The sequence below is a fragment of the Taudactylus pleione genome, unplaced genomic scaffold (genome assembly GCF_031769625.1).
Source record: "Taudactylus pleione unplaced genomic scaffold, aTauple2 ptg000502l, whole genome shotgun sequence".
NCBI classification, from domain to species: Eukaryota; Metazoa; Chordata; class Amphibia; order Anura; family Myobatrachidae; genus Taudactylus; species Taudactylus pleione.
In genome coordinates this window covers 3,754,673-3,781,045 of record NW_028284904.1, presented here as the reverse complement: position 1 = coordinate 3,781,045, position 26,373 = coordinate 3,754,673, and the positions used below count along the sequence as shown (strand labels likewise).

Below are 26,373 nucleotides of genomic sequence, written 5' to 3'. Positions count from 1 at the left end.
TGCGATGTGCGATCCCATGCAGCGCTATACAGGTGGGGGAGTGGAAAGCCGGCATATTGGGTGGGCCTGATATGTGGGACATTGGATCCGCTGTCGTGTCGCACGGTGCATATCGCGCCGTGTATGGCCCGCTTTACCCCTGCATTTTCCCGGTGGGCGCTACATGCCCCAGTCAGTCACTGCTATTTCTGCTGCCCTGAATAATAAAACTAAATAACGAGACATTGAAATCACTTTGGATTAGGGGTGAGTGGGTTCGGATTTCTGAAATCCGAACCCCCCCGAGCCCCCCCGATCCGAGGCCGATCCGAGTCAGGCTCGACTTTTCCCGCCTGACTCGGATCTGAAATCGAGGCAAAACGTCATCATCCCGCCTTCCGGGTCTCGCGGGTTTTGGATCCTATATAAGGTACCCGCGTTGGCGCCATTTTCTCACTCGGCTGTGGACAGTGAAGAGGGAGGGTGGGAGTTAGGGCTGGCTGGGCTGTGTAGTGTAGTGTAGTGTAGTGCAGAGTAGTGTTGTGCTGTGCTGTGCTGCGCTGTGCTGCTGTTGTCCATAGGGGCTGTGTCCACTACTTCAAAGTCCATAGGGGCTGGCTGTGTTGTGCTGTGCTGCTGTTAATAGGGGCTGTGTCCACTACTTCAAAGTCCATAGGGGCTGGCTGGACTGTGTTGTGCAGTCAGTTCTCCATAGGGGCTGTGTCCACTCCAAAGTCCTGTGCAGTATCCCAGTCCTAAAGGGGTGCTGTAGTGTTGTCCAGGGGGTGCTCTGTCCATCAGGGGTGCTCCCCCCAAGTGCTAAAAAAATAATATTTTTTCTGTGTTTGTGAATTGTGTGCGCAGTAGCCGCACGTGCATCAACAAAGTAGTGCCAAGCGTGCGCCTGTGTCATAAGTAAAGGGCCGGCTGGCTTGACCGTTAAAGGGTGCTGTAACCCCCAAAGTACACTACAAACCAACTAACAAAATATTTTTTCTGTGTTTGTGAATTGTGTGCGCAGTAGCCGCACGTGCATCAACAAAGTAGCGCCAAGCGTGCGCCTGTGTCATAAGTAAAGGGCCGGCTGGCTTGACCGTTAAAGGGTGCTGTAACCCCCAAAGTACACTCCAGTCCAAACCAAAAAAAAAATTATTTTCTGTGTTTGTGAATTGTGTGCGCAGTAGCCACACGTGCATCAACAAAGTAGTGCCAAGCGTGCGCCTGTGTCATAAGTAAAGGGCCGGCTGGCTTGACCGTTAAAGGGTGCTGTAACCCCCAAAGTACACTCCAAACCAAAAAAATATATATTTTCTGTGTTTGTGAATTGTGTGCGCAGTAGCCGCACGTGCATCAACAAAGTAGCACCAAGCGTGCGCCTGTGTCATAAGTAAAGGGCCGGCTGGCTTGACCGTTAAAGGGTGCTGTAACCCCCAAAGTACACTCCAGTCCAAACCAAAAAAAAAATTATTTTCTGTGTTTGTGAATTGTGTGCGCAGTAGCCGCACGTGCATCAACAAAGTAGTGCCAAGCGTGCGCCTGTGTCATAAGTAAAGGGCCAGCTGGCTTGACCGTTAAAGGGTGCTGTAACCCCCAAAGTACACTCCAGTCCAAACAAAAAAAAAATATATTTTCTGTGTTTGTGAATTGTGTGCGCAGTAGCCGCACGTGCATCAACAAAATAGTGCCAAGCGTGCGCCTGTGTCATAAGTAAAGGGCCGGCTGGCTTGACCGTTAAAGGGTGCTGTAACCCCCAAAGTACACTCCAAACCAAATAACAAAATATTTTTTCTGTGTTTGTGAATTGTGTGCGCAGTAGCCGCACGTGCATCAACAAAGTAGTGCCAAGCGTGCGCCTGTGTCATAAGTAAAGGGCCGGCTGGCTTGACCGTTAAAGGGTGCTGTAACCCCCAAAGTACACTCCAGTCCAAACTAAAAAAAATTATATTTTCTGTGTTTGTGAATTGTGTGCGCAGTAGCCGCACGTGCATCAACAAAGGAGCAGCGCCAAGCGTGCGCCTGTGTCCCATAAGTAAAGAGCCGGCTGGCTCGTTTCTTAAAGGGTGGTGTAACCCACAAAGTGCACTACTCTCCAGCAAAAATAAAAAAATATTTTCTGTGTTTAGCCGCACGTATATATCAAATCGATATAACATAAATGGAGGACCAAACTTTCTCCGATAAAAATAAAATAGAGAAAGATCAAGAACCACTTCCTCCTAGTGCTGAAGCTGCTGCCACTAGTCATGACATAGACGATAACATGCCATCAACGTCGTCTGCCAAGGCCGATGCCCAATGTCATAGTAGAGGGCACATACAATCCCAAATGACAAAGTTCAGGAAAATGACCTTGAAAAAAACATTTAAATCAGCTGAAGAGAAACGTAAACTTGCCAATATGCCATTTACAACACGGAGTGGCAAGGAACGGCTAAGGTCGATCCCTAGTATGTTCATGACTAGTGGTTCAGCTTCACATGACGATGGAAGCCCTCCTCCCACTAAAAAAATCAAAAGAGTTAAGCTGGCAAAAGCACAGCGAAGAACTGTGCTTTCTAAGAAGATATCACAAATCCCCAAGGAGAGTATAAGTGTGGTGGTGGTTGCGATGCCTGACCTTCCCAGCACTGGACGGGAAGAGGTGGCTCTTTCCACCATTTGCACGCCCCCTGCAAGTGCTGAAAGGAGCACCCACAGTCCACTTGCTGATATGCAAATTGAAGATGTCACTGTTGAAGTACAACAGGATGAGGATACTGGTGTAGCTGGCGCTGAGGAGGAAGTTGGCGAGGAGGATTCTGATGGTGATGTGGTTTGTTTAAATCAGGCTCCGGGGGAGACAGTTGTTGTCCGTGGGATGAAAAAGCCCATCACGGTCATGCCTGGGCAGAAGACCAAACATTCCACCTCTTTGGTCTGGCAATATTTCTATCCAAATCCGGACAACAACTGTCTTACCATATGTAAAGGTGAAATAAGTAGGGGTAGGGACGTCAACCACCTAGGAACATCCTCCCTTATACGGCACCTGCAGCGCGTTCATAAAAAGTTACTGTCAAGTTCAGAAACTTTGGCTAAGACCGTAAGCAGTCCAGGGACACCTAAATCCCGTTGTCCTGTTGTATCCAAGCGCCTGCAAACCACACCGTCAACTCCCTCCTCGTCAATTTCCTCCTTAGTCAGGATCGGAAGTAGTCCTGCAGGCCATGTCACTGGCATGACTGACTCTCCTATCCGGGATTCCTCCGGAGGATCCTGCATTGCTACGCCTACTGCTGCCGCTGCTGCTGGGAGTCGTTCATCATCCCAGAGAGGAAGTAGGAACACCACTACTTTTACTAAACAATTGACCCTCCAACAGTCCTTAGCGAGGAGGATGAAGTACGACAGCAGTCATCCTGAAGCAAAACGTATAACTGAGGCCTTGACTGCTATGTCGGTGTTAGACGTGCGTCCGGTATCCGCCATTAGTGCAGTGGGATTTAGACAATTGATGGAGGTAGTGTGTCCCCGGTTCCAAATCCCGTCTAGATTCTACTTCACTAGGCAGGCGATACCGAGACTGTACAGAAACGTCAGAAAAAGTGTCCTCAGTGTCCTGAAAAATGCCGTTGTACACAATGTCCACTTAACCACGGACATGTGGACAAGTGGAACAGGGCAGACTAAGGACTATATGACTGTGACAGCCCACTGGGTAGATGTATCACCTTACGCAGCAACAGCAGCAGCGTCACCAGTAGCAGCATCTCAGAAACGCCAGCTCATTCCAAGGCAGGCTACGCTGTGTATCACCGGTTTCAGTAAGAGGCACACCGCCGACAACCTCTTAGAGAAACTGAGGGAAATCATCGCCCAGTGGCTTACCCCACTTAGACTCTCCAGGGGATTTGTGATATCTGACAACGCCACCAATATTGTGCGGGCATTACATCTGGGCAAATTCCAGCACGTCCCATGTTTTGCTCACACAATAAACTTGGTGGTGCAGAATTTTCTGAAAAGCGACAGGGGCGTGCAGGAGACGCTTTGGGTGGCCCGAAAAATTTCTGGCCACTTTCGCCATTCAGCGACTGCGTGCCGAAGACTGGAGCGCCAGCAAACACTCTTGAACCTGCCCCGCCATCACCTGAAGCAAGAGGTTGTGACGCGGTGGAACTCAACCCTCTATATGCTTCAGAGGATGGAGGAGCAGCAAAAGGCCATACAAGCCTATACATCCACCTATGACATAGGCAAAGGAGGGGGTATGCACCTGACTCAAGCGCAGTGGAGAATGATTTCCGTGTTGTGCAAGGTTCTCCAGCCCTTCGAACTTGCCACACGTGAAGTCAGTTCAGACACTGCCAGCTTGAGTCAGGTCATTCCCCTCATCAGGCTTTTGCAGAAGCAGCTGGAGAAAGTGAAGGAGGAGCTAAGACAGAGCGATTCCGCTCGGCATGTGGGACTTGTGGATGAAGCCCTTCATTCGCTTTGCCAGGATTCCAGGGTGGTCAATCTGTTGAAATCAGACCACTACATTTTGGCCACCGTGCTCGATCCTAGGTTTAAAGCCTATGTGGTGTCTCTCTTTCCGGCCGACACAAGCCTGCAGAGGTGCAAAGACCTGCTGGTGAACACACTGTCAGCTGAAGCGGAACGTGACACGTCAACAGCTCCTTCTTCATTTTCTCCCGCAACTGGGGCTGCCAGGAAAAAACTTAGGTATCCTAAGCAACCCGCTGGCGGTGATGCAGGGCAGGCAGGACCAAGTTTGGACATCTGGTCCGGACTGAAGGACCTCGCAACAATTTCTGACATGTCTACTGTCACTGCATATGATACTGTCACCATTGACAGAATGGTGGAGGATTACATCGGTGGCAGCATCCAAGTAGGCATGTCAGACAGTCCATACCTGTACTGGCAGGAAAAAGAGGCAATTTGGAGGCCCCTGTACAAACTGGCTCTATTTTACCTGAGTTGCCCCCCCTCCAGTGTGTACTCCGAAAGAGTGTTTAGTGCAGCCGGGAACCTTGTCAGCGAAAGGCGTAGGAGGTTGCTTCCACAGAATGTGGAGAAGATGATGTTCATCAAAATGAATTATCAGCTCTTCCAGGGAGACCAGCCTCCAGAACGTACAGAGGGACCTGTGGTGGTGGATTCCAGTGGGGACGAGTTAATACTCTGTGAGGATGAGGATGTACACACTGAAGAGGGTGAGGAATCGGTGGATGAGGAGGATGAGGATGACATCTTGCCTCCGTAGAGCCAGTTTGTGCAGGGACAGATTAATTGCCAGCTTGTTTTGTGGGGGCCCAAACGAACCAATCATTTCAGCCACAGTTGTGTGGCAGACCCTGGCGCTGAAATGATTGGTTTGTTAAAGTGTGCATGTCCTGTTTATACAACATAAGGGTGGGTGGGAGGGCCCAAGGACAATTCCATCTTGCACCTCTTTTTTTTCTTTGCATTATGTACAATTTGGGGCCTAGTTTTTCAAACTGCCATCCTGTCTGCCACTGCAGTATCACGCCTAGATGGGTCACGTGTTTGTGCCGCCCACTCGTGTCGCTTAGCATACTCATCCAGCTACCTCGGTGCAACCTTTTGGACATAAAAACACTATTGTGAGGTGTGAGGTGTTCAGAATAGACTGGAAATGAGTGGAAATTAAGGTTATTGAGGTTAATAATAGCATAGGAACAGAAAAACCTACAAATTCTGTGATTTTAGCTGTTTTTATGCTTTTTTTCAAAAAAATACAGATCCAAAACACAAAACCCAGAACCCAAAACACGGAAGGGTGGTTTTGGCAAAACCAATCCAGATCCAAAACACGAAGGAAGATCCAGATCCAAAACCAAAACACAAAACACGAAAAGTGGCCGGTGCACACCCCTACTTTGGATTATGATCATATTCATTGTACATGGAGACGCTGTGTGTCGTATATAGATCCTCATTGTTCTGTACATGATTGTCACATGTAATTCATACGTGCCTACTCTCCCGGGACTGTCGGGAGCCACTCGAAAGTCGTGTGCCACTCCCGATATCCCGCAAGAGGAGACAATTCCCCCGCATCATCCGCTGGCCCCCCTCGACTGCACGCAAAAGTTGGTGGTTCGGGGGAAGGGGGGATTCGGGGGCGATGACACGATTCGCGCTAAATCGCATCATCGTAACTCCGCCACCAGCTTTGTAATGCCAGTAATATCGGCATTATAAAGCGGGTGGTGGGGCCGCAATGACACAAATGTGAGAACACGCCCCCGCTCCGCCCATTTCAGCCGCCCCCCACTCTCCCTACTGCACCGACCTGGCAGCCCCCCAGAAAGTCGGAATGTATTATGGAATTATGGAATTGCCATGTGCGCTATTTCCCAATATTTCCTCATAGTATTTCTTGGTCCCATCGCCCTTCTGGTATACATAGTCCCACATTGCAAAATTCATGTAAAAATATATACTAATATATAGCCGAACCCATACCGCAGCGCTGTACAGAGAATTTACACCAAGCCCTGTATAGATGGGCTGCGATGATTACGTTTGAACACTGGAAATGATTTTCTTGCTGGTGGAGCCGACTTACAGTTAGAAAGTGTATTACTCTAGATAATTAGCACAAGTGTGGGGGGACCAGATTCTTTGTGTTTCCAGAAAACACTGTATTTACCCAAAACACAGTGAGACCAGAGCTGTGCAAATTAAACAGTAGAAACTGGGGCCTTGTTGGGGGCACGGCCTGGGGAAACAAGAGCATCCTGTGTCCATATAACACCTTTAGAGAACAATGCAAATTTCCACTTCCTCTGTGTGTCAATCATTGTGTCGGCTGCTGGCTGGGGAGAGTCCCAGTGCAGCTGTTTTAGTCCCAATCCCCCCAGTGCCTGATATAAACTTTAAAATCAGTACTTATTTGTGCTCCAGTTTATACATAATAAAAGGGTGACATGGGTCACCAGAGGCCCAGATTTATCAACGAGTAATATTTTTGTGATCTTCAATGGTATTCCAACCAATCAGCTCCTAACTGTCATGTGTTTGAAAAATAACAGGATCTGATTGGTTGGAGCACAGTTTAAGATTAGTATTGAGAGTGGTAACAAGATGATCACTTGATGATAAATCTGGGCCTAATGCTGGGTACACACTGGCCGATATATTGGCTGATCAATTGATCGGCCAATATATCGTGCCCCCGTCGGCCAGTGTGTACAGACGATATGTCTGTGGACAACGTTGTTCACAGACATATCTCATTGGCTGTGCTGCACAGCCAATGAACAGATGTGTCTGCAGACATATCTGTCCATCGGGGAGGGAGTATGGGCGATCAGCCGATCGCCCGTACACAGGGGTGCAGAGAGGGGGGGGAGCCGCGAGCGGGTACTACTATTTTCCCGGGTCTGGCACAGCCAGACTGGGCTGCACTGGGAGACTGTCCGAGGCTACTAAAGCAGCAGCCCGAGCAGTCTCCTATGCCAAAGGGGGGAGCGATCAATCTGATCGCGCCCCCCATTGGCTGCGCACCGGGCTGAGGGGCACAGAGCTTCCCCCTCCCCACTAGATATGAGCGGGTCCGGTTCTCAGAGAACCGAACCACCCGAATATTGAAATTTCGAGTCGGATCCAAGACCGGCTCGGGTTTTCCCACGTGACTCGGATATCAAAACGAGGCAAAATGTCATCCTCCCGCTGTCGGATTCTCGCAGGTTTTGGATTCTATAAACGGCGCCATTTTCACTCCGGACGTGTTGCTGTCATTGTCTGTGTCAGTGTGTTGTCCAACTTGTCCTGTCTGGGGCTGTTGGCTGCTGCTGTGTTGTCCATAAAGGGGCTGGGGCTGCAGTATATAAAGGGGGGCTTCAGTGGGTGCTGCACCTGCTGTGTCACTTGTCCTGTCAATCAAGGGGCTACAGCTGGGTTATACATAATAGCTGCTACTGTGTTGTCCTGTCCATCAAGGGGCTAGGGCTGCAGTTCATAAAGGGGGGCTTCAGTGGGTGCTGCAGCTGCTGTGTCACTTGTTCTGTCAATCAAGGGGCTGCTGCTGTGTTATACATAAGGGCTGCTGCTGTGTTGTCCTGTCCATCAAGGGACTAGGGCTGCAGTTCATAAAGGGGTGCTGCGTTGTCCAGGGGGGGGTTTGCTCTGCCAATCAGGGGTGCTCTTCCCCAATGTAAAAAAAAATAAAAGTGCTTTTTTTTGTGCGTTAGCAACTTAGCTGCGCTATTATTGTTTGGTGACACTGCCGGCCAGACCGCAGTTTATCATCCACGTATTTGTGACTCTGCACTGAAGGTGGTCTGTCCGCACTCGGCAGGGGTGCTTTGTTGTCCATAAAGAAGGGGTGCTATCTGCGTGGTTCATCAAAGGGCTGCTGCCTCGTTCAGGGGTGCTCTTTCCCGGTGATAAAATTAATATTATCAATCCACAAAAAAAATGATATCAAAACATTAAAATAAATAAATGTGATGCTTTAATAGAAGTATTTAAAAAAAAATTTAAAATACGTTTTTGGATCCATGTTAAAAACATTTCTATGGATCACTTACCTGCCATTTACAGCAGATTGGGCTATTTTTGGTATTATACCGGAGAGTCAGCGGATATCTAAAGGTTGCAGAAAACTACTGCTAGCAATTAGCGCAGCCGTACGCAAATCCATCCTACAGGAACGGATTTTGACGCCCCCACCCTCCTTAAAATTATTTAACAGAAAATCCATCACATTTTTTCAGATGGATTGGCTGGAGACAACTCTAAATAAAGACAGATTAGTTGCTAATTTTTTTGTCTCCTGGGAGAGTTACATTTCCATCCTACCAATGGATTTCCAGAGTCAAATTAAACACTCACTTTATAACACAGAATGGTATGAAACTAGAATTCTTCTGGGTGACCCTCCCATTTTACTAGAGAACTAGCTCTTCCTTGATAGGTTGATTATTGATTGTGGATTTTTCATGGCTCTCCTCGTCTCTAGGTCCTAGATGGAATATATCTCCAGGATATCAGCTGAGTTGTTGTATTTCCGCCTATGTCTTTAGGAAAATTGCCACTTTATTTGAATGTACCAATATGTAATTTTGTATTCTATTGTGCAGAACTGCGTACGCGTATGTGTATACACCTATGTATCCTTTATTGTACTGTTTCACGACTGACTTCTGTAAATTGATGTGATGCTTAAATAAAAGTATTTTAAAAAATAAATAAAAAACTAATCAATCCTTCCGTCCTTTCCCTATCTTCACTCCATAAACATATTCCAACTCCGTCAGGCCCCTGACCTAGTTAAGGAAAACATTCTTAGTTTTAAAACTTCCTAGAATCGTATAGCTTATTAAACTGCCATCCTGTCTACCACTGCAGTGCCACTCTGTGCCATGTTGGAAGCTGAACTGCCACATGTTAGTGCCGACCACTGCTGTCGCTTAGCTTATTCAGCCAGCTAGCTGGATGCAACCTTTCGGCCTAAACTAGATTATCATTAAATCAATATTGTGAGCTGTGAGGTGGTCAAAATTGACTGGAAATTTCTGGAAATAAATGTTATTGAGGTTAATAATACTGTAGGAACAAAAACATGCCCAAATTATGTGATTTTAGCTGTTTTTCTGATTTTTTTTTTTTTTTTAAATACAGAGCCAAAACCAAAACACGCAAGGGGCGATTTTGGCAAAACCAAATTCAGATACAAAACACAAGGAAATACAAATCCAAAAATAAAACAGGGGGGTCGGTGCACATCTCTAGTACAGACTATGCAATTTATTATCAAACGATTTTTCAGCAAAATCACGGTCCCGATATCTGTGCTCACACTACGCAATTTAAATGAAATACTTGGCGAATTTCACAGTGAATTTGAATATGTACGCACCACAAGGATGATGTGATAATCAGGAAATAGCACAGGAAATAGCAGATTAATGAGATGCACACACTGCACGATATTGGAAAATTGAGGTCTTGGCCGACAGATCAGATAATGGAAGGACGGTGTTTGTTGAGGTTTTCTAACCGTTTTTTCGGTGAAATGCTAAACGATCATTCATACAATAAATGAGGCTGTTTACCCGATTATTGGTAAAATTGGCCCAATAATTGTATAGTGTATTTGTAGCTTTAAACCTGTAAGTGGATGGAACAATGGACATTTATAGTAAAAAGTCAGTGAACACATGAAAAAGGGCCGGAACATAAGATTTTGTCCAAAGACCTGTCTCCTGCTCAGACCAGGGATGTTGGTGAATGGAAAACTGCACAGTGCTACATCATCATCATCATTATTACTTTATTATATTATGTATGCACCACAAAGTGTCCAGTCACACAACAGTAAAGTGCTTGTGCTAGGGAGGTTTCACACAGCGTATTTCACAGTACAGCAAAAATAGGCCCCTATTTACTAACGAGTTTTATCACCAAAACGAGTGATAACTTTCACTGTGTATAATAAATGGTGCTCCAGCCAATCAGCTCCCAACTGTCATTTTTCTAACAGTTGACAGTTGGGAGCTGATTGGCTGGAGCACCATTTATCCTACATAGTGAAAGTTATCACTCGTTTTGGTGATAAAACTCGTTAGTAAATGAGGCCCATAATAAGACAATGGAGACTGGCAGACAAAACGGTGAACAGGGCCGGCTCTAGGGGTGTTCGACCAGTGCGGTCGCACAGGGCCACCACTCATAGAGGGCGCACCCCTCCCCAACATCCCGATTTCAGCGGGACAGTACTGCCCCGCTGTTCCACCCGTGGGGCCGAAGTGGCCCGCAGGAGGTCAAATCGGGAGGTTGGGGACCCCCACCGCCGCAGTTGTACGGCAGTGCCGGACCCCGGGGTCTGAATGGATGCTGCGTGCATGCGTGGTGCATCCATTCAGTGACGGGAGAGGGCTGGGAGAAGCCCAGCTAGTGAGGCTCCCCCCAGCCTGACGTTATTTGGAGGCGTGCCATGCGGGCACGTCTACAATTAACATCACATAGGGGAGCGTGGCCTATGGTAATTAGGTAACGCCCCCATTTTCGGTCACCGCACGCGATGTAAGGGCGCCCTGTTAAGAGCCGGCACAGAGTGCTCCGAGCCCTGGAGCCGGCCCTGACGGTGAACCCAACAAGAATCAGAAATGGAACAAATATTTAGCAATTAAGCAGTTTTTACCGTCCTAATAAAGCATAAAACATAACTGTACTTTCATTTATGAGGACAAGTAAGTTTGGTTTAAATTCATTATTTAAGCTAATCATACATGCAGCACATTATAAAACTAATATATATGGCACACGAAATAAGACAGAACCCCCCCCAACTAAAACTAAATATTTTGTGAGAATGCAGCCTATCCATTCTCTAGGAACCAGTGACATCACTGAGAGTGCAGCCTATCCATTCTCTAGGAACCAGTGACATTACTGAGAGTGCAGCCTATCCATTCTCTAGGAACCAGTGACATCACTGAGAGTGCAGCCTATCCATTCTCTAGGAACCAGCGACATCACTGAGAATGCAGCCTATCCATTCTCTAGGAACCAGCGACATCACTGAGAATGCAGCCTATCCATTCCCTAGGAACCAGCGACATCACTGAGAGTGCAGCCTATCCATTCTCTAGGAACCAGCAACATCACTAAGAGTGCAGCCTATCCATTCTCTAGGAACCAGCAACATCACTGAGAGTGCAGCCTATCCATTCTCTAGGAACCAGTGACATCACTGAGAGTGCAGCCTATCCATTCTCTAGGAACCAGCGACATCACTGAGAGTGCAGCCTATCCATTCTCTAGGAACCAGCAACATCACTGAGAGTGCAGCCTATCCATTCCCTAGGAATCAGCGACATCACTGAGAATGCAGATTATCCATTCCCTAGGATTCAGCAACATCACTGAGAATGCAGCCTATCCATTCTTTAGGAACCAGCGACATCACTGAGAATGCAGCCTATCCATTCTCTAGGAACCAGTGACATCACTGAGAGTGCAGCCTATCCATTCTCTAGGAACCAGCGACATCACTGAGAGTGCAGCCTATCCATTCTCTAGGAACCAGCAACATCGCTAAGAGTGCAGCCTATCCATTCTCTAGGAACCAGCAACATCACTGAGAGTGCAGCCTATCCATTCCCTAGGAATCAGCGACATCACTGAGAATGCAGACTATCCATTCCCTAGGAATCAGCAACATCACTGAGAATGCAGCCTATCCATTCTCTAGGAACCAGTGACATCACCGAGAATGTAGCATCTCTCTTCAATCGGAACCAGTGACATCACTGAGAATGCAGACTATCCATTCCCTAGGAATCAGCAACATCACTGAGAATGCAGCCTATCCATTCTCTAGGAACCAGTGACATCACTGGGAATGCAGCCTATCCATTCCCAGGAACCAGCGACATCAATGAGAATACAGCCTATCCCTTCTCTAGGAAACCATGACATCACTGAGAATGCAGCCTATCCAGTCACTAGGAACCAGCGACATCACTGAGACTGCAGCCTATCCATTCCATATGAAACAGTGACATCACTGAGACTGCAGCCTATCCATTCCATATGAAACAGTGACATCACTGAGACTGCAGCCTATCCATTCCATATGGAACAGTGACATCACTGAGACTGCAGCCTATCCATTCCATATGAAACAGTGACATCACTGTGAATGCAGCCTATTCCTTCCCTAGGAACCACTAACAATGCTGCGTGCCTAACATGCAGTGAATGGATGGACGGGGCTGCATTCTCATGACAATTGTCCAATCCTGCAATATGGCTGCCTGCACTGTGCGGAGGCGACTGATACACTTTAAAATCAAAATAAAGACTTACCTCCTTATAGTTAGAAATGCTGAAAGACTGTGTTTTCAGTGCATCATTGAGGAATGCTATGGGAGAAGAAAAACATATTAGGATCACAGCAGCTCTCGTTTCCCAATGTGTACAATATTGTATTTAACGCATCCCAACCGGAAAACAGCGTATTGCCGTCATTTAGATAATCACCCCCACATCCAAGCTCATGCGTTGGGCGGATTTGTACAGTGTGACTGATCGATGAATCTGGGTCCTAGTCTGCGTTCTGATCAGTCCTTACACGGATAATCTCCTGGCCTCCTTCATGAAGCGAACGCTGCCATATCGTCACATCATCCCAAATAAAAAGTTTGGTAAATAGACTTAGCGATCACTTTTGTTTTTATGTTCTATGGCTATGCCATAATTAAACTGCCCGAATTCCCCAGGTCATAGTTTTATATCTCTGTCCCTATTGAATAGATTTCTCCCAGTAAATGTCCCTACGTCTATGTATTAGTTCGGTTGCATTTTTCCTAGTCTTTTCTATAATATTTGCTTAAAGGGAACGTTTTTAAAAAAAATGCAAAATGCACCGAAAATGGGGCCAATTCATTAAATGCTGTTGAACGGGAAAAACATTTTTTTTTAGGTCAACCAATATACTATGACAAGTTATAGATCTCTTTTTACTCCTGGGAAAATAGGAACTACAGGGAGAAAAGGTAGAAATAATATAATTCATTAACAATTTAAATTCATGGTGCGGGCGGCATCCTCTCCTCCTGGGACTGGGAGCGTAGCGCTAGTTTGTGACATCACACTCCCAGCAGACCACTGCCAGGGAGGAAGGGGAGGAGCTTCACATGTACTGTATGCATCTCTTTCATGTCTGTGGCTTCATGTGAGTTACCCATAGCAACCAATCAGTTTATAGCTATTTATCCGGCACAGTCTATAAAATGACAAAAGTAGATTGATCACTATGGGCAATTTCCTCAGTTTATCTCTCTAGAAGGTTTGACACATCTCTTCCTGGGAGCATGTTGATGTCTTTCATGGTGCCCCAACCCATTGGAGCCTTAGGCAGCAGGTACGGCAAATGAAGGCACCACCATGCAAGGAGCAACCTCCAGGAAGTGCACTATAAGCCAGAGGTTCCCAGACTCAGTCCTCAGGCTTCCACACAGGTCTCGTTTTGCAGGTCACCCAGCAGGTGCACAGGTGTATACATTGCTCACTGACACATTTTAAAAGTTCCACAGGTGGAGCTAATTATTTCACTTGTGATTCTGTGAGGAGACCTGGAAAACATGCACTGTTTGGGGTCCTGAGGACAGAGTTTGAAAACCTGTGCACTAAGCAGACGATGCTGAAACAACAACCTCAAGTTTAGAAGCCAAAATGGAGAAGTGACAAAGCCTTTCTGAGGGGATTAATAGTAAGCAATGGAAAAATTGGTTTCTGTGGAGTAACAGTATTTCACCAGAAGGACTAAATAACAGGGAGATGACTAGCACAGGTAGATTATTTTCACAAATCTGAAATATGATAGTGAATAAATATAAACAATCTATTTCAAGTTATGTTCTGCGATCGCCAATATGTTTATTGGTGCTCGCTTGGTTTTGGATAACAATGGAAAATGTGAGAAAAAGTTGGATAAAGCAATGTATAGTCTATAAGGATGTCTGGCTGGCCTTCCCCCCTCTTATAATGAGATTATCTTGCTCGAACTGCAGAATGTACACACACCTGAACCTCCCTGCTTGCTGGGACGGGGAGGAGGTGGTTTTCATGATGTCTCTGATTCAACACGTCCATCCACGTCAGGGTATTGGCTAATACAGCTATAACAAACCCAAGAGTTCTGTCCTCTTGTTTTGACAAATATTTTGGGATAGTTTCTTGGAACGTGGGGGGTCTTAACTCTCCCATCAAACGAAAAAGAGTGGTCTCTCATCTTAAAAAACTTCGCCCACAAGTAATATTTCTTCAGGAAACACACTGGCTGACAGGTAGTGCATCGTCCTTAAAGGCCCCTTGGCTGGATCAATGTATTTCAGCGGACTACAAAACGGAAAGCTAGGGGAGTGGCGATTCTATTCCATAGAGATCTCCAATATACCATTTTAAATACTGTATCAGATCCTAACGGTAGATATCTTCTATTAGATGTAGAAATCTGGGGTTTCAAATATACTTTAATCAATATATACGCCCCTAATGTTGCAACTTCCGAGTTCCTACAGGATTTTACCCATTTCTTGGCTCAAAGGAACAATTATCCTATCATTATGGGTGGTGATTTTAATTTAGTAGATAACCCCTTTATAGATAAACAACCTGTCCCACGTAATCCAAACTCCCCAGTTTGGAAACAGATTCAGCTCCTCCGCTCAGCCCTCCAGCTCACTGACATTTGGCGCCTTCTCAATCCATCTGATAAATCTTTTACGTTCCACTCAGGGGTTCATAAGTCCTGGTCTAGAATAGATCTCATCTTACTATCTGATTCCTTGGTTACACGGGTGGGAGAAACGGAACTTTTGAATATTGTTGTTTCAGACCATGCTCCTGTATCAGTGACCATGGAAAGACCACGGCAGGCGGGAGGACAGAGAGGATGGCAATTTCCCAGTTATTTGTACAACTCAGCTGATTTCAGACAATTTCTGACTGATAAATGGATGTTGTTTGTAGATGACAACATAGAACACTGGGATAATCCCACTTTATTTTGGGGCACATCAAAAACCGTCTTAAGAGGCCACATTATAGACTATGTATCTCGATTAAAAAAAAAGTCAAATGCTGACTACCTCGCACTACATGATTCATTGAATTTGGCCTTACAAAATCATATGGCTAACCCATGTGACGAGACGCTAGCTAGATATACCGAAGCACAACAGTTATTAAATGACTTTTTATTGTCACATGCCCAACGGAATTTAGTTTTCTCTAAATTTAAATATTATAAATGGGGCAATAAGACTGGTCGCCTCTTAGCAACAATGTCCAAAAGTAAGACATATAAACGATCTATAACGGCGATACGTCACCCTCAAACTAACCAAATATTGACTGATTCCAAGAGCATCCTGGAACAATTTGATAATTATTTTAGTACCCTATATTCAACTCTTCCCTTTGATGCAGATCATCATAGCCGATTAATGCAAGAAGCGCGTTTACCTAGCATATCTGTAGAGCAGTCTGAGTCGCTTAGTCTGCCAGTCACACTATCAGAAGTTAATTCGGCTATTTCCCAGCTACATCTCCATAAGTCCCCGGGCCCGGATGGGTTATCAAATGAGTTTTACAAGATGCTCCAACCACACATAGCCCCTACTTTAGTAGAACTATTCAATAATATCTTACAGAACCATACACCCTTTCCCTATTTTAACTCGGCTTATACTATTTTGATCCCCAAGCCCAATCGAAACCCTCAGGAAATAGATACATACAGACCAATAACGCTGCTTAATTCGGATATAAAAATATTTGCAAAACTCATGGCAGACAGATTACAAAACATACTCCCCCAAATACTAACGGTACATCAACTAGGATTAGTGCGAAACACACACTCTGTTAAAGGCATTCGCTCAGCCATAGCGGCAACAATTGCCTCTTCACAATCACATGCTTCTAAAAATATATTATTGAGTTTAGATACAACAAAAGCTTTCGACACAGTTCTTTGGCCACATCTATATTCGGTGCTTGAAGCTAGAAATTTCCCCTCTTTGTTTATTGACCTAATCCGTTACCTATATGCCTCGCCAACCACCACCCTACAAATAAATGGCCACAACAGTGTGCCAATTACTATGTTTCGAGGAACTCGTCAGGGTTGTCACCTGTCTCCAATTCTATTTAATTTGGCAATAGATCCCTTGCTGCATCTTTTGCATAATGACTTGGAATTTCATGGGATCAAAGTAGGAAATAAAGAAATAAAACTCACCGCCTTTGCAGATGATATTCTGCTTTATATATCAAACCCAGCGGAATCACTACCTAAAATATTTCATATTTTAAAACAATTTGGAGACTGCTCGGGATTCCAAGTTAATTGGTCAAAGTCGGTAGCACTTAGACTGGGCTCCGGAAACTTTTTGATGAATGGTTTGGGGGAGGCTGAACTAAAATGGAGATCAGATTTTATAACCTATTTGGGTATTGTTATACCACGGAAGCCAAGCCTTCTGTACGAGCTGAACTACACGTCTGCTATCCGGGGGGTGTCTGGTGAGCTGGAGGGCTGGAAAACACTGCCACTATCTTATACAGGCAGGGCAAATTTAATCAAGATGGTGTCATTCCCTAGATTGTTATATTTGATCCAAGTTTTACCTTTGATGCTAACACCCAAAGACACACAACAACTTAATTTCTTATTTCGGAAGTTCATATGGAGGGGTAAGCGTCCCCGTATAGGGCTTATAAAGTTGCAACAAACTGTAACCAATGGGGGAATTAATTTTCCAGATGTCCAGTTGTATTGCCAGGCGGCCCATCTTAGATATCTCAAAGATTGGCTACATTGTCATGATAACTACGCAGCTACCTCTCTGGAAAGGGAATTCCTTCAGGGGGTGATCTTATATCTTTCCTACATTTATATGATCAAGAAATTTCACCCCAACATCGAGATAACCCTTTACTATGGTCTGTCAGAAAATTATGGTGCATCACACGCCACAAATATAATTTAAACGCTCATAGTACATTGTTTCTCCCATTGATATCAAATCCAGATTTTCAGGACGGACAAGCTGGTTACCCTTTTAATATTTGGAGAGTGGGCGGAGTGACCAATATAAGATGCATGGTAAATTTGGAGACACACCGACCCCTCACGTTCCAGGAGATGTCTGAAAAATACCCAGTGACAACTGGATACCCTGTAGCATTTTACTGGCACAGCACTATGTTAGTCTGGTAATAAGACGTTTTTCTTTTGATGACTGGGATAATTTACTCGATGTGATGTTGAGACAACAATCTCAGAATAAAGGGGCAATTTCTTCAGCCTACTACTGGCTTCGAAGCTCGTTAGATCACACCCAATCTCAGAGAGGTATTGTGGTTTGGACCTCCCAGGTTCCGAGTCTACAGGTGGATGAATTACTAGATGCACATTACAAAGCCTGTAGATTATTCCCTTCCGTTATGTATACGGAAATGTTCCTTAACATACTACACAGAACGTATCTTTCCCCTCATAGGAGATTTTTGATTGGCTTATCCGATTCGCATCACTGTTTTAAATGTAGAAATCCTCAAGCAGACCTAAAACACTGCCTTTGGGATTGCCCTATAATACGTAAATTTTGGATTGATGTTCGTGCGTATTCAATAAACACATTTAATCAATTATTTACCTCTAAATCCAGAATGGGCACTGTTTGGGATTATTTCTAATGATCTACGTATAACAAGAGGAAGCCGTAAATTATTGTTGGCAGTGAGTGCCGAGGCGAGGAAATCCATCTTACAGAGCTGGATTAAACCGGAACCACCTTCTATGGGTCTTTTCAAAGCTAAACTTTTCTATCTCTTTAGAATGGAGTGGGTGGGAGCTACTCTGGAAAAGGAGGCACAGATTGAACGTTTCTTCGCAGTTTGGGAGAGCTACATTGTAACCCTTTCTAAAGCTGTTAAAACACAGATATGTAACTCGTTTTCAAATACTATATGGTTCATGCAGCGCATGGTAGATAATGATCCTCCAATTGTTTTGTGAATCTGGATTATAGTTATTAGTTTATAGACAAAATTTTCGAGGGTACTGCTCGAGGAGGTAAAGTGGGGGTGGAAATAGGCGAGCTAACAAAGACATCTTTTGTTATATTTCTTTTTTTTAAAATGTATTTCTTTTTATTTTTTATTTATTGTATTGTCTGTTTCATATGTTTCTCTTTTCATGAAGATAGACTGTAGAAAATCAGTGTTTGTCATGCAACCCCCGTTTATGTCACTATAGAGGGCATGCCCAGTACTCTCCCTACACTGATGAACAGGCCGTGAACTGATGCTTCTCTCATCTTCGGGGGGCGGGACCAGACAATAGCTGGCATTAGGCCCCGCCTCTTCACAGGAAACCCCCGCAATTTGTGGGTCCACGAAGAGGGGGCGATTATGCTATTCGCACCATCCCCTCCATACAGACCCGCAAACATCTCGGAAAATCTCCCCATGCGGGAGATATGCCTACTCTTTCAGGGGTGCAGGGGGTTACCCGAAAAATCGGAAGCCTCCCGCGACTCCCGGGAGAGTAGGCAAGTATGATGCAGATACAACCACAGACGCACAGAGAACGTAGGCATGCTATCTATTCACATCGTTGTCAAATAAGATGCATGTGAAGGTAAAAAGATGCACAAAAAGACGCTCTGCGCTACTAAGTCATGGCGCGACTAGAAGGGCTTTTTAGGAGGCTAGATGTATGTGGACTCGTCTGTATTTGCACTTCTACACATATTATGTGTACAGCTACTTCTATCTGCTTTGGTTTATGTTTTGCTTGTTCAACAAAGTGATTTCAACCCAAAAAAAAAAAGATCGACTTTGACCTTGAGCTTAGGCTTTGTGATACTTCCGGTTTGTCCACTTCCCCCTCCCCCATAAACCTTCAAAACCCCAATGACTGCCTTACCGCAGTAAAATTGTTGCTGTTGTTATAGTAAAGTATGTTGTTTTTTATATTTATTGCACATATAGCTATGACATGTTTTTCACTTCCTGGCTGCTTTCTCTCTTCCAATGTTGTTAAATTAATTAAATAATAATAATTATTATTATTATTACTATTATTATTATTATTAGTCATGGATGGTGGCTTGACACTTGAACATCAGGTATCAGTCACAATCAAATCCTCTTGCTTGCATCTGAGTAACAGCCAGAATCAAGCACCGTGGACCTCATTTATCAACGAGCTTTATCACTCACAGCGAGTGATAAAATTTGTTGCGTATGATAAATGGTGCTCCAGCCAATCAGCTCCCAACTGTCATTTTTCAAACAAATGACAGTTGGGAGCTGATTGGCTGGAACACATTTTATCATACTCAACGAGTTTTATCACTCGCTGTGAGTGCTAGAACTCGTTGATAAATGAAGCCCTATATTCCCTAAAAATATCTGCCTATACTTTACATGAATTTGTATCTTCACGCCTAGCCTACTGCAATGCCCTCTCCCAGCAAAAGGATTGCTCCTCTTGCAGCTGGTACAAAATGCAGATGCCAGGATGTTACCTAACCAGCCCTGTTCCAGCCATATAGCACCCATTCTCTACTCCCGTCACTGGCTGCCTGTAAGATGGCAAATCTATTTCAAGGCTGGCTTTCTGACTTTCAAAGCCTTACATAACCAGGGTCCAAGGCTGGGACGTATTAAGTGAGTAGGGGGGCTGTGTGCAGTCTCCGCCCAGGACCCCTCTTTTCTAGCCAGAGTTGACAGTGCACTCACACATTGCCAGGCCGCTGCCCCATGTTCCCTGTGAACTGCGCAGCGCTGCGGGACTACAGATAGGGCGCAAGTGTGCATCGTGCACCCATTATAGACTGGTCCAAGAGGCAAGGACGGGTCCAGCATTTGGAGGGCGTTCTGGCTCCTGTATTGCCATTTTGATAATTTCGGGGTTCATCCAGGTGAATTGGCAGATATACTATGTATAAGCTATTATCATGTAGCATAACAGTACAGTATGCAATTATATGACCCAAAGTGGGTGCTATTATCAAGTTGCGTGAGGGACCACCAGAACAGAGAAGCCTTGGCACGGCCTGGTGACTTCAACATATCTTTGCAAATATGTGTGAACCGAGATCTCTGTATTTCTATTATCATGTAGTATTCAGGTCTCATTGCTTGTCCTCTGCAGAGTGCTGGGGGAACATTTTTTCTTGTCTAGATTACCCCTCCCTTTTCATGCACCTGAGAAGGGCTTTAAAGTTGCTCTGAGCAACCACCATTTTATATTACTGAAGAGAGCCATGGATGGGACCAGCATTTGGAGAGTTTGCTGGTTCCTGTAGTGCCATTTGGATGATTTTGGGGTTCATTCAGTTGAGTTGGCTCCCAACATTTTTCCTATTACTTCACCGGTCCAAGGTACTTGAAGCAGCTCCCGATTCCTTACTGCCCCACTCTCTTACTGTGATCTGTAGATTAAGGCCTATTAATTCATTTGGGGGTCAAGCTTTTATCTTTGCGTCTCTGATTATATAGACTCTATAGGAACTCGCTTTATCGCACAGTACGAGAGGCACCTTCAAAAATAGACTAATGCCCCCTTTCGTTCCTAAAAAAAACAAAAACAAATGCTTAGTTCTCTTTTCTGTTCAGTTTATTTTGTATCTTGTGTTTTTTAAAATGCAAATGTAAAGCACTTTGGGTCCTATTGTCAGAAAACTGCTATATAAAGAACATTATTTTAATTATTAGTGTTTAATGCTCCCGATTTTCCAGGTTCCTTCTACTGGAGTCCACCATTTAAATGTAGGTAAGTATAGTTTAATGGCCTCCTGCACAATGCCTCCTGCACCTCTTGCTTGTAGTATTATTTGGGCCTTCTTTTGACAAATTCCTCTCTGTGAATCATAAATTCCCTAGATAAGGGGACTGACTGATGAAACTGCCTAACCTGCACCAAGTACAGGGATATAAAACACCCTCTTTAGCTGGTCAGCCTTTCAAAAAAAAACTAGAACATGTGAAATAGCCTGGCCAGTCTATTGAAGAGCGAATGACAACAGTGCAAATAAATATCCACAGAACCAGTGAGTGGTCACTTTGAGGTATCTGTAAAGTGATGTCCAACTGTCAACCCCGGAAATTCTTGCGACCCCTTCTCGTTAACTGTCCATTGACACTCTCAACCCCCCCCCCATGGCATTTCCATTAGATTTTTGTTTTCAACTCAGATGCTTAACTGTATCAGAGCCTATTGAAACTGTGTATCAATATTATCATTTGTTTTTCATCCACTGTGTACCCAAGTGACAGTCCGTATAAACGCTGTGTGTAATTTTGTGTACATTCGCTTTCACGTCATACAATGGCTGTTGACTCTGCCCTACGCTTTTCTGTAATATTTGCACTCATCAACAGGTATAATTTATCACCGAGACTCAGGGAGAACAAAGCCCGCGGTATTGCAGCATATGGTTTATACGCTGAAACATTCAGTACACAAGCCATTTCTCAATCTAATCTGTTTACCGTCTGCGACAGAGAACGGATATTACTCCCCCCCAGGATGTGGAATACACAAAGTCCGTACTTACAGTACATAGCGCATAAAATGTAAAAAAAACTACTGTCAGGTCAACTCACCTTAGCAAAAGCTAAACTTCCTGGGGGTCAAGTGGTAAGAAATCCTCATTAGAGTCACACTGGGTTCATATATACCAATGCCGCGTGGTCCATTATAAAACCTAGACCAATGGGCTTTACCCTAATCTAGATCTAGTTTGTTTTTATTCTAACAAAACGGGTAGGGGGGCGGGAGAATGTAGAAACTAGACCATTGCCACAGAACTTCATGGTGTCATAATCCACCTCTGATAGTGAAGCAAAGTGGAGATACAAGCCCAGGCCTGTGCAAGGCTCTCTCAGGAGACTGTCGATAATTGAGACCGAAATGAAACTGGTCATTAGTGAAGTAATAAAGAGTAATTAGAGTGTCGCCATTAAGGGAGGCGATAAGATATAAGTTAATCAGGGGAATTGAAACCATCTAAAATTTTGGGGGTTACTTACTTAGCGGGTTTTACTGTTACAAGCTTTTGCCCTTTTAACGTTTCGGACTAAAATACGCTTTGACATAAAGCCCCTTAATTTTTGCCATTGTGGAGCAACAGTGAGAATGTGGCATCACAGAACACTGGCATACTGGCTGGTGGCACTTGGGCAAAGTGAGCGAGGCCTGCAGCTTAATAGGTGGTTGTTGTCTTTATAACAATGTACTAATACTACACTATTTTTGAATTTTTACATTAGCAAGATCTTCGTTTGTTCTAAGCTTTGTACTTAAATTTTTTTCCTAAGTGCTATTTTATATCCCACATAAGAATAACCTGTGCTTTGTAAATGTAGGTCCGTAAACAGCAATAGCACCTCCACACATGCTGGAAGGTAATGTAAAAAAAAATAAAAAAATTTTTTTTTTTTAGATTATTTTGCGTTTCAATTCAAATAAAATGCCCTTTTCAGCTGCCAAGTGAGGCCTCAGAGGTTTGCATATAAAAACAAGGCATAGACACATAAGAAAATGTACCATTTGAATAGGAGACATCCGCAGACTTCGGTAGAACTGTGCGCTGCCAAAATACTAAACTCATTTTCATAGCCGCCGGGACAACACAATGTGCTCTACCCTTTGTACAGAAGTGATGATGTTGCATTATAACAGTGCCACGATGCTGATCTAATTCTGGGCTTTATATAAAATTGCTGCAATTACTATCACGCAATTTAAGGCAGTTGAAGTAGTTGTATGAATAATTGATAGCCAGTCAGCTGAAACCTATTTTCCTGCATACTGCTGACTGCATCAACCCTGAGTCTCTTCCTGTTTGTTAAAAAAAAAAAAAAAATCTGTGTATTAAGGGCCTGATTCAGCTCGCTCGTTCAGAAAAAGGGGCTGGCTATTTAAATGAACTGTTTGCTCTTTGCGGTCTGTTGCCGCCTCTATGTCTGAACGAGCGAACAAAACATGCGAACGTAATTTTGAAAAAAACGCCCCCTGGCCGCTCGCATCATACGTCATGTCCGCTATTTATTAGATTAATCGAGTACATCGAAAGGCGTCTGAACTGCTCGCTATTCTTGTGGTTGGTTTTTCCTACCGCAATCATGCGAGCAGTTCTGACTAAAAAACATCCAAGTGACGTGGTCAATGACGCTGCTTTGTTAATTATGCACACCCTTAAAACGCCCGTTTTGACCTTTAAGCACGCCTGCGTTCGGATCTCCACTCCCCGTTTTCAAGAACCTTCCCCTGTTACCACCCACAAACGCCTCATTCTGTCACTCAAAATAGCAGGCATTCGCTATTTAGCGAGCACACGATTTTCGGATGCACTGACTGGTTCGCGCATGCGTATTAAAATCCGTACGCATGCGCAGTTGTGCGAACATCGGTAGGAACGAACGAACGGCCGCTTACGAGCGGCTCTGAATCAGGCCCTAAGTCTTAAAATTTTTGCTCGTTATATTTTCTCTTTAGCGTCACCACACAAGAAACCAAAAAACGCGAATTCATCACAAAGTTACACATATTACATCACTTAACGAATAGACATTTACTTACCAGGAGGAAAGCTGTTCATCTGCACCAACCCCAGATACGAATGCACCAGGTCACTAAAGACTTTTTCAGGCCCTTTTTCTGGGGCAGCTTCCTCGCTGTAGACTGGGTTGGTCAGGTTCTGGTATTCCATCTTTCTTTTGCTCCAGGAAAGAGCGGCGGAGGTATTGAAAAGAAAAAAATTTATTTATGTAATACTAAAAAAAGGCCTTGATGAATTGTGCTACAGACTACTATGTAAAGTGCAAAACTGATTTAAGAAGAGCACGTGTGCTACAGATAAGTCTGTGAATAAATAAATAACATGCAGAGGGTTTTGTTGCCTAACCAGTTTTTGTTTGGAGAAAGATTTGTCCTAAGGTCAGACAGCCTCTCACAGGCTGTCTCTGTTGAACTCAGTCTTCAGAGTTTTCCCATAAGACGTAATAGTGTCTCACTGTGAAAACTGTAATTCACAATCATTTTGGATGTAGGATCGAGGAATATTCAAAATTGGTCATGGACTGTCTGTATAAAATGGATTTAACGCTGTATTGTTGTTTTTTTGGCTGGAGTCTAGCAAATTACTCCCAGGCAACCACTCCAGTTTTGAAGCTGGTAAAAGTTTAGAGACCACTCCAGGGGCTGTCAGCTCCACAGGCAGGTGGGGTCTGCTTCCACAAGGATTTCCTGTAACAAAAAAAATAATTATTCAGAAAAAAACACCACAGAATTTAGCTTTGGAAGAACAGTTATGAATCTCTGTATTGTCGTTTTACTGAGCTAGAAAAAGAGTTCTAGAGGCCAGGACCCACAGATCCACCTTCACCAAGTTGTCAAAAGTTAGAGAGTTTAAGTGATAACGTTACCCACCCCCTACATTCCAAACTTTACAGCCAGAACTGCAGAGAGCCTGATAAGAGAATGAGCCCAGAAACCGCATGCACCTTTTTAGCAATGGCCAACTTTCAAAGTCACGGTTTACTGTGTATTTTATTTTCATTCTGTGATCAATGTTATTATTATTATCCTTTATTTATATGGCGCCACAAGGGTTCCGCAGCGCCTCACAAAGTACATTAACAAATGAGAAAACACGTAAAACAGCGACTTACAGTACAAAGGCCAATAAAGTCATTCAAAATAGTTGCAGAGAGTCAGAACAAAACAAGAATCTGCAAACTATGCTTTCCCCAAGTAGGATGTATAAACTTTGTGGCGGGAAGTTACATCAGGGGGGATTCAATTCTCAGCAATGTGTTAGCACATATTCTGGCTGCGCACATCCCTGGGAATTACGGTAGCTGAACTCGGCTAGTTTTTCTACATACCTCTATGGGGTGCAAGGGAAAATTGGCGACGCTAGTGGGCGTGAGATGCGGGCGTTCTGACCATCCCGACGACACTTTGTGGACGTCACAGAGATTTGTATTCCCTCAAGTTAGTAAAATATAATCAGCTGGTAGCACAGACGGTGTAATGGTTAGCGTTACTGCCTCACAGCACTGAGGTCATGGGTTCGATTCCCACCACAGCCCTAACTGTGTGGAGTTTGTATATTCTCCCTGTGCTTGCATGGGTTTCCTCTGGGTGCTCCGGTTTCCTCCCACACTCCAAAAATATACTGGTAGGTTAATTGGCTCCCCAAAAAATTGACCCTAGTGTGTATGTGTGTGAGCATGTGGTAGGGAATATAGGCCCTCATTCAGAGCCGCTCGTTAGCGGCAGTACGCTCGTTCCGAGCGATGTCTGCGCATGCGTACGGTTTTTAGTACGCATGCGCGAACCAGTCAGTGCGGCCAAAAATCATTGGTACGCAATATAGCGAGTGCCTGCTATTTTGAATGACAGAATGAGGCGTATGTGGGTGGTAACAGGGGAAGGTGCTTGAAAATGGGGAGTGGAGATCCGAACGCAGGCGTGCTTAAAGGTCAAAACGGGCGTTTTATGGGTGTGTATATTTAAAACAGCAGCGTCATTGTTCACGTCACTGGGTTATTTTATAGCCAGAACTGCTCGCAAATTTGTGGTAGCAAACACCAACCACAAGAATAGCGAGCAGTTCATACGCTGGTCGATGTACTCGATTAATCTAATAAATAGCGGACATGACGTAGGATGCGAGCGGCCAGGGGGCGTTTTTAACAAATAAACGAGCGTATGTTTTGCTCGCTCGTTCAGACTTAGAGGTGTGAACAGACTACAATGTGCGTACGGATCATTTGAATAGCCACCCCTTGTTTTTAAACGAACGACCGCAAATAGCGAACGGCTCTGAATGAGGGCCATAG

General features: G+C 44.5%; 1 protein-coding gene across 1 annotated transcript in view; it reads right to left on the bottom strand.

The window, feature by feature from the left end:
- Window positions 1-26,373, bottom strand: part of LOC148501798 (prominin-1-A-like) — a 158,826-nt gene that overhangs the window by 88,508 nt on the left and 43,945 nt on the right. The window contains exons 2-3 of the mRNA XM_088449980.1: window positions 24,107-24,772; window positions 12,808-12,863 (exon numbers count right to left, since the gene is read on the bottom strand). Of these exons, the coding sequence (XP_088306106.1) occupies window positions 12,808-12,863; window positions 24,107-24,236 (186 nt within the window). The 5' untranslated portion in view covers window positions 24,237-24,772. The remainder of the gene's footprint in view (window positions 1-12,807; window positions 12,864-24,106; window positions 24,773-26,373) is intronic.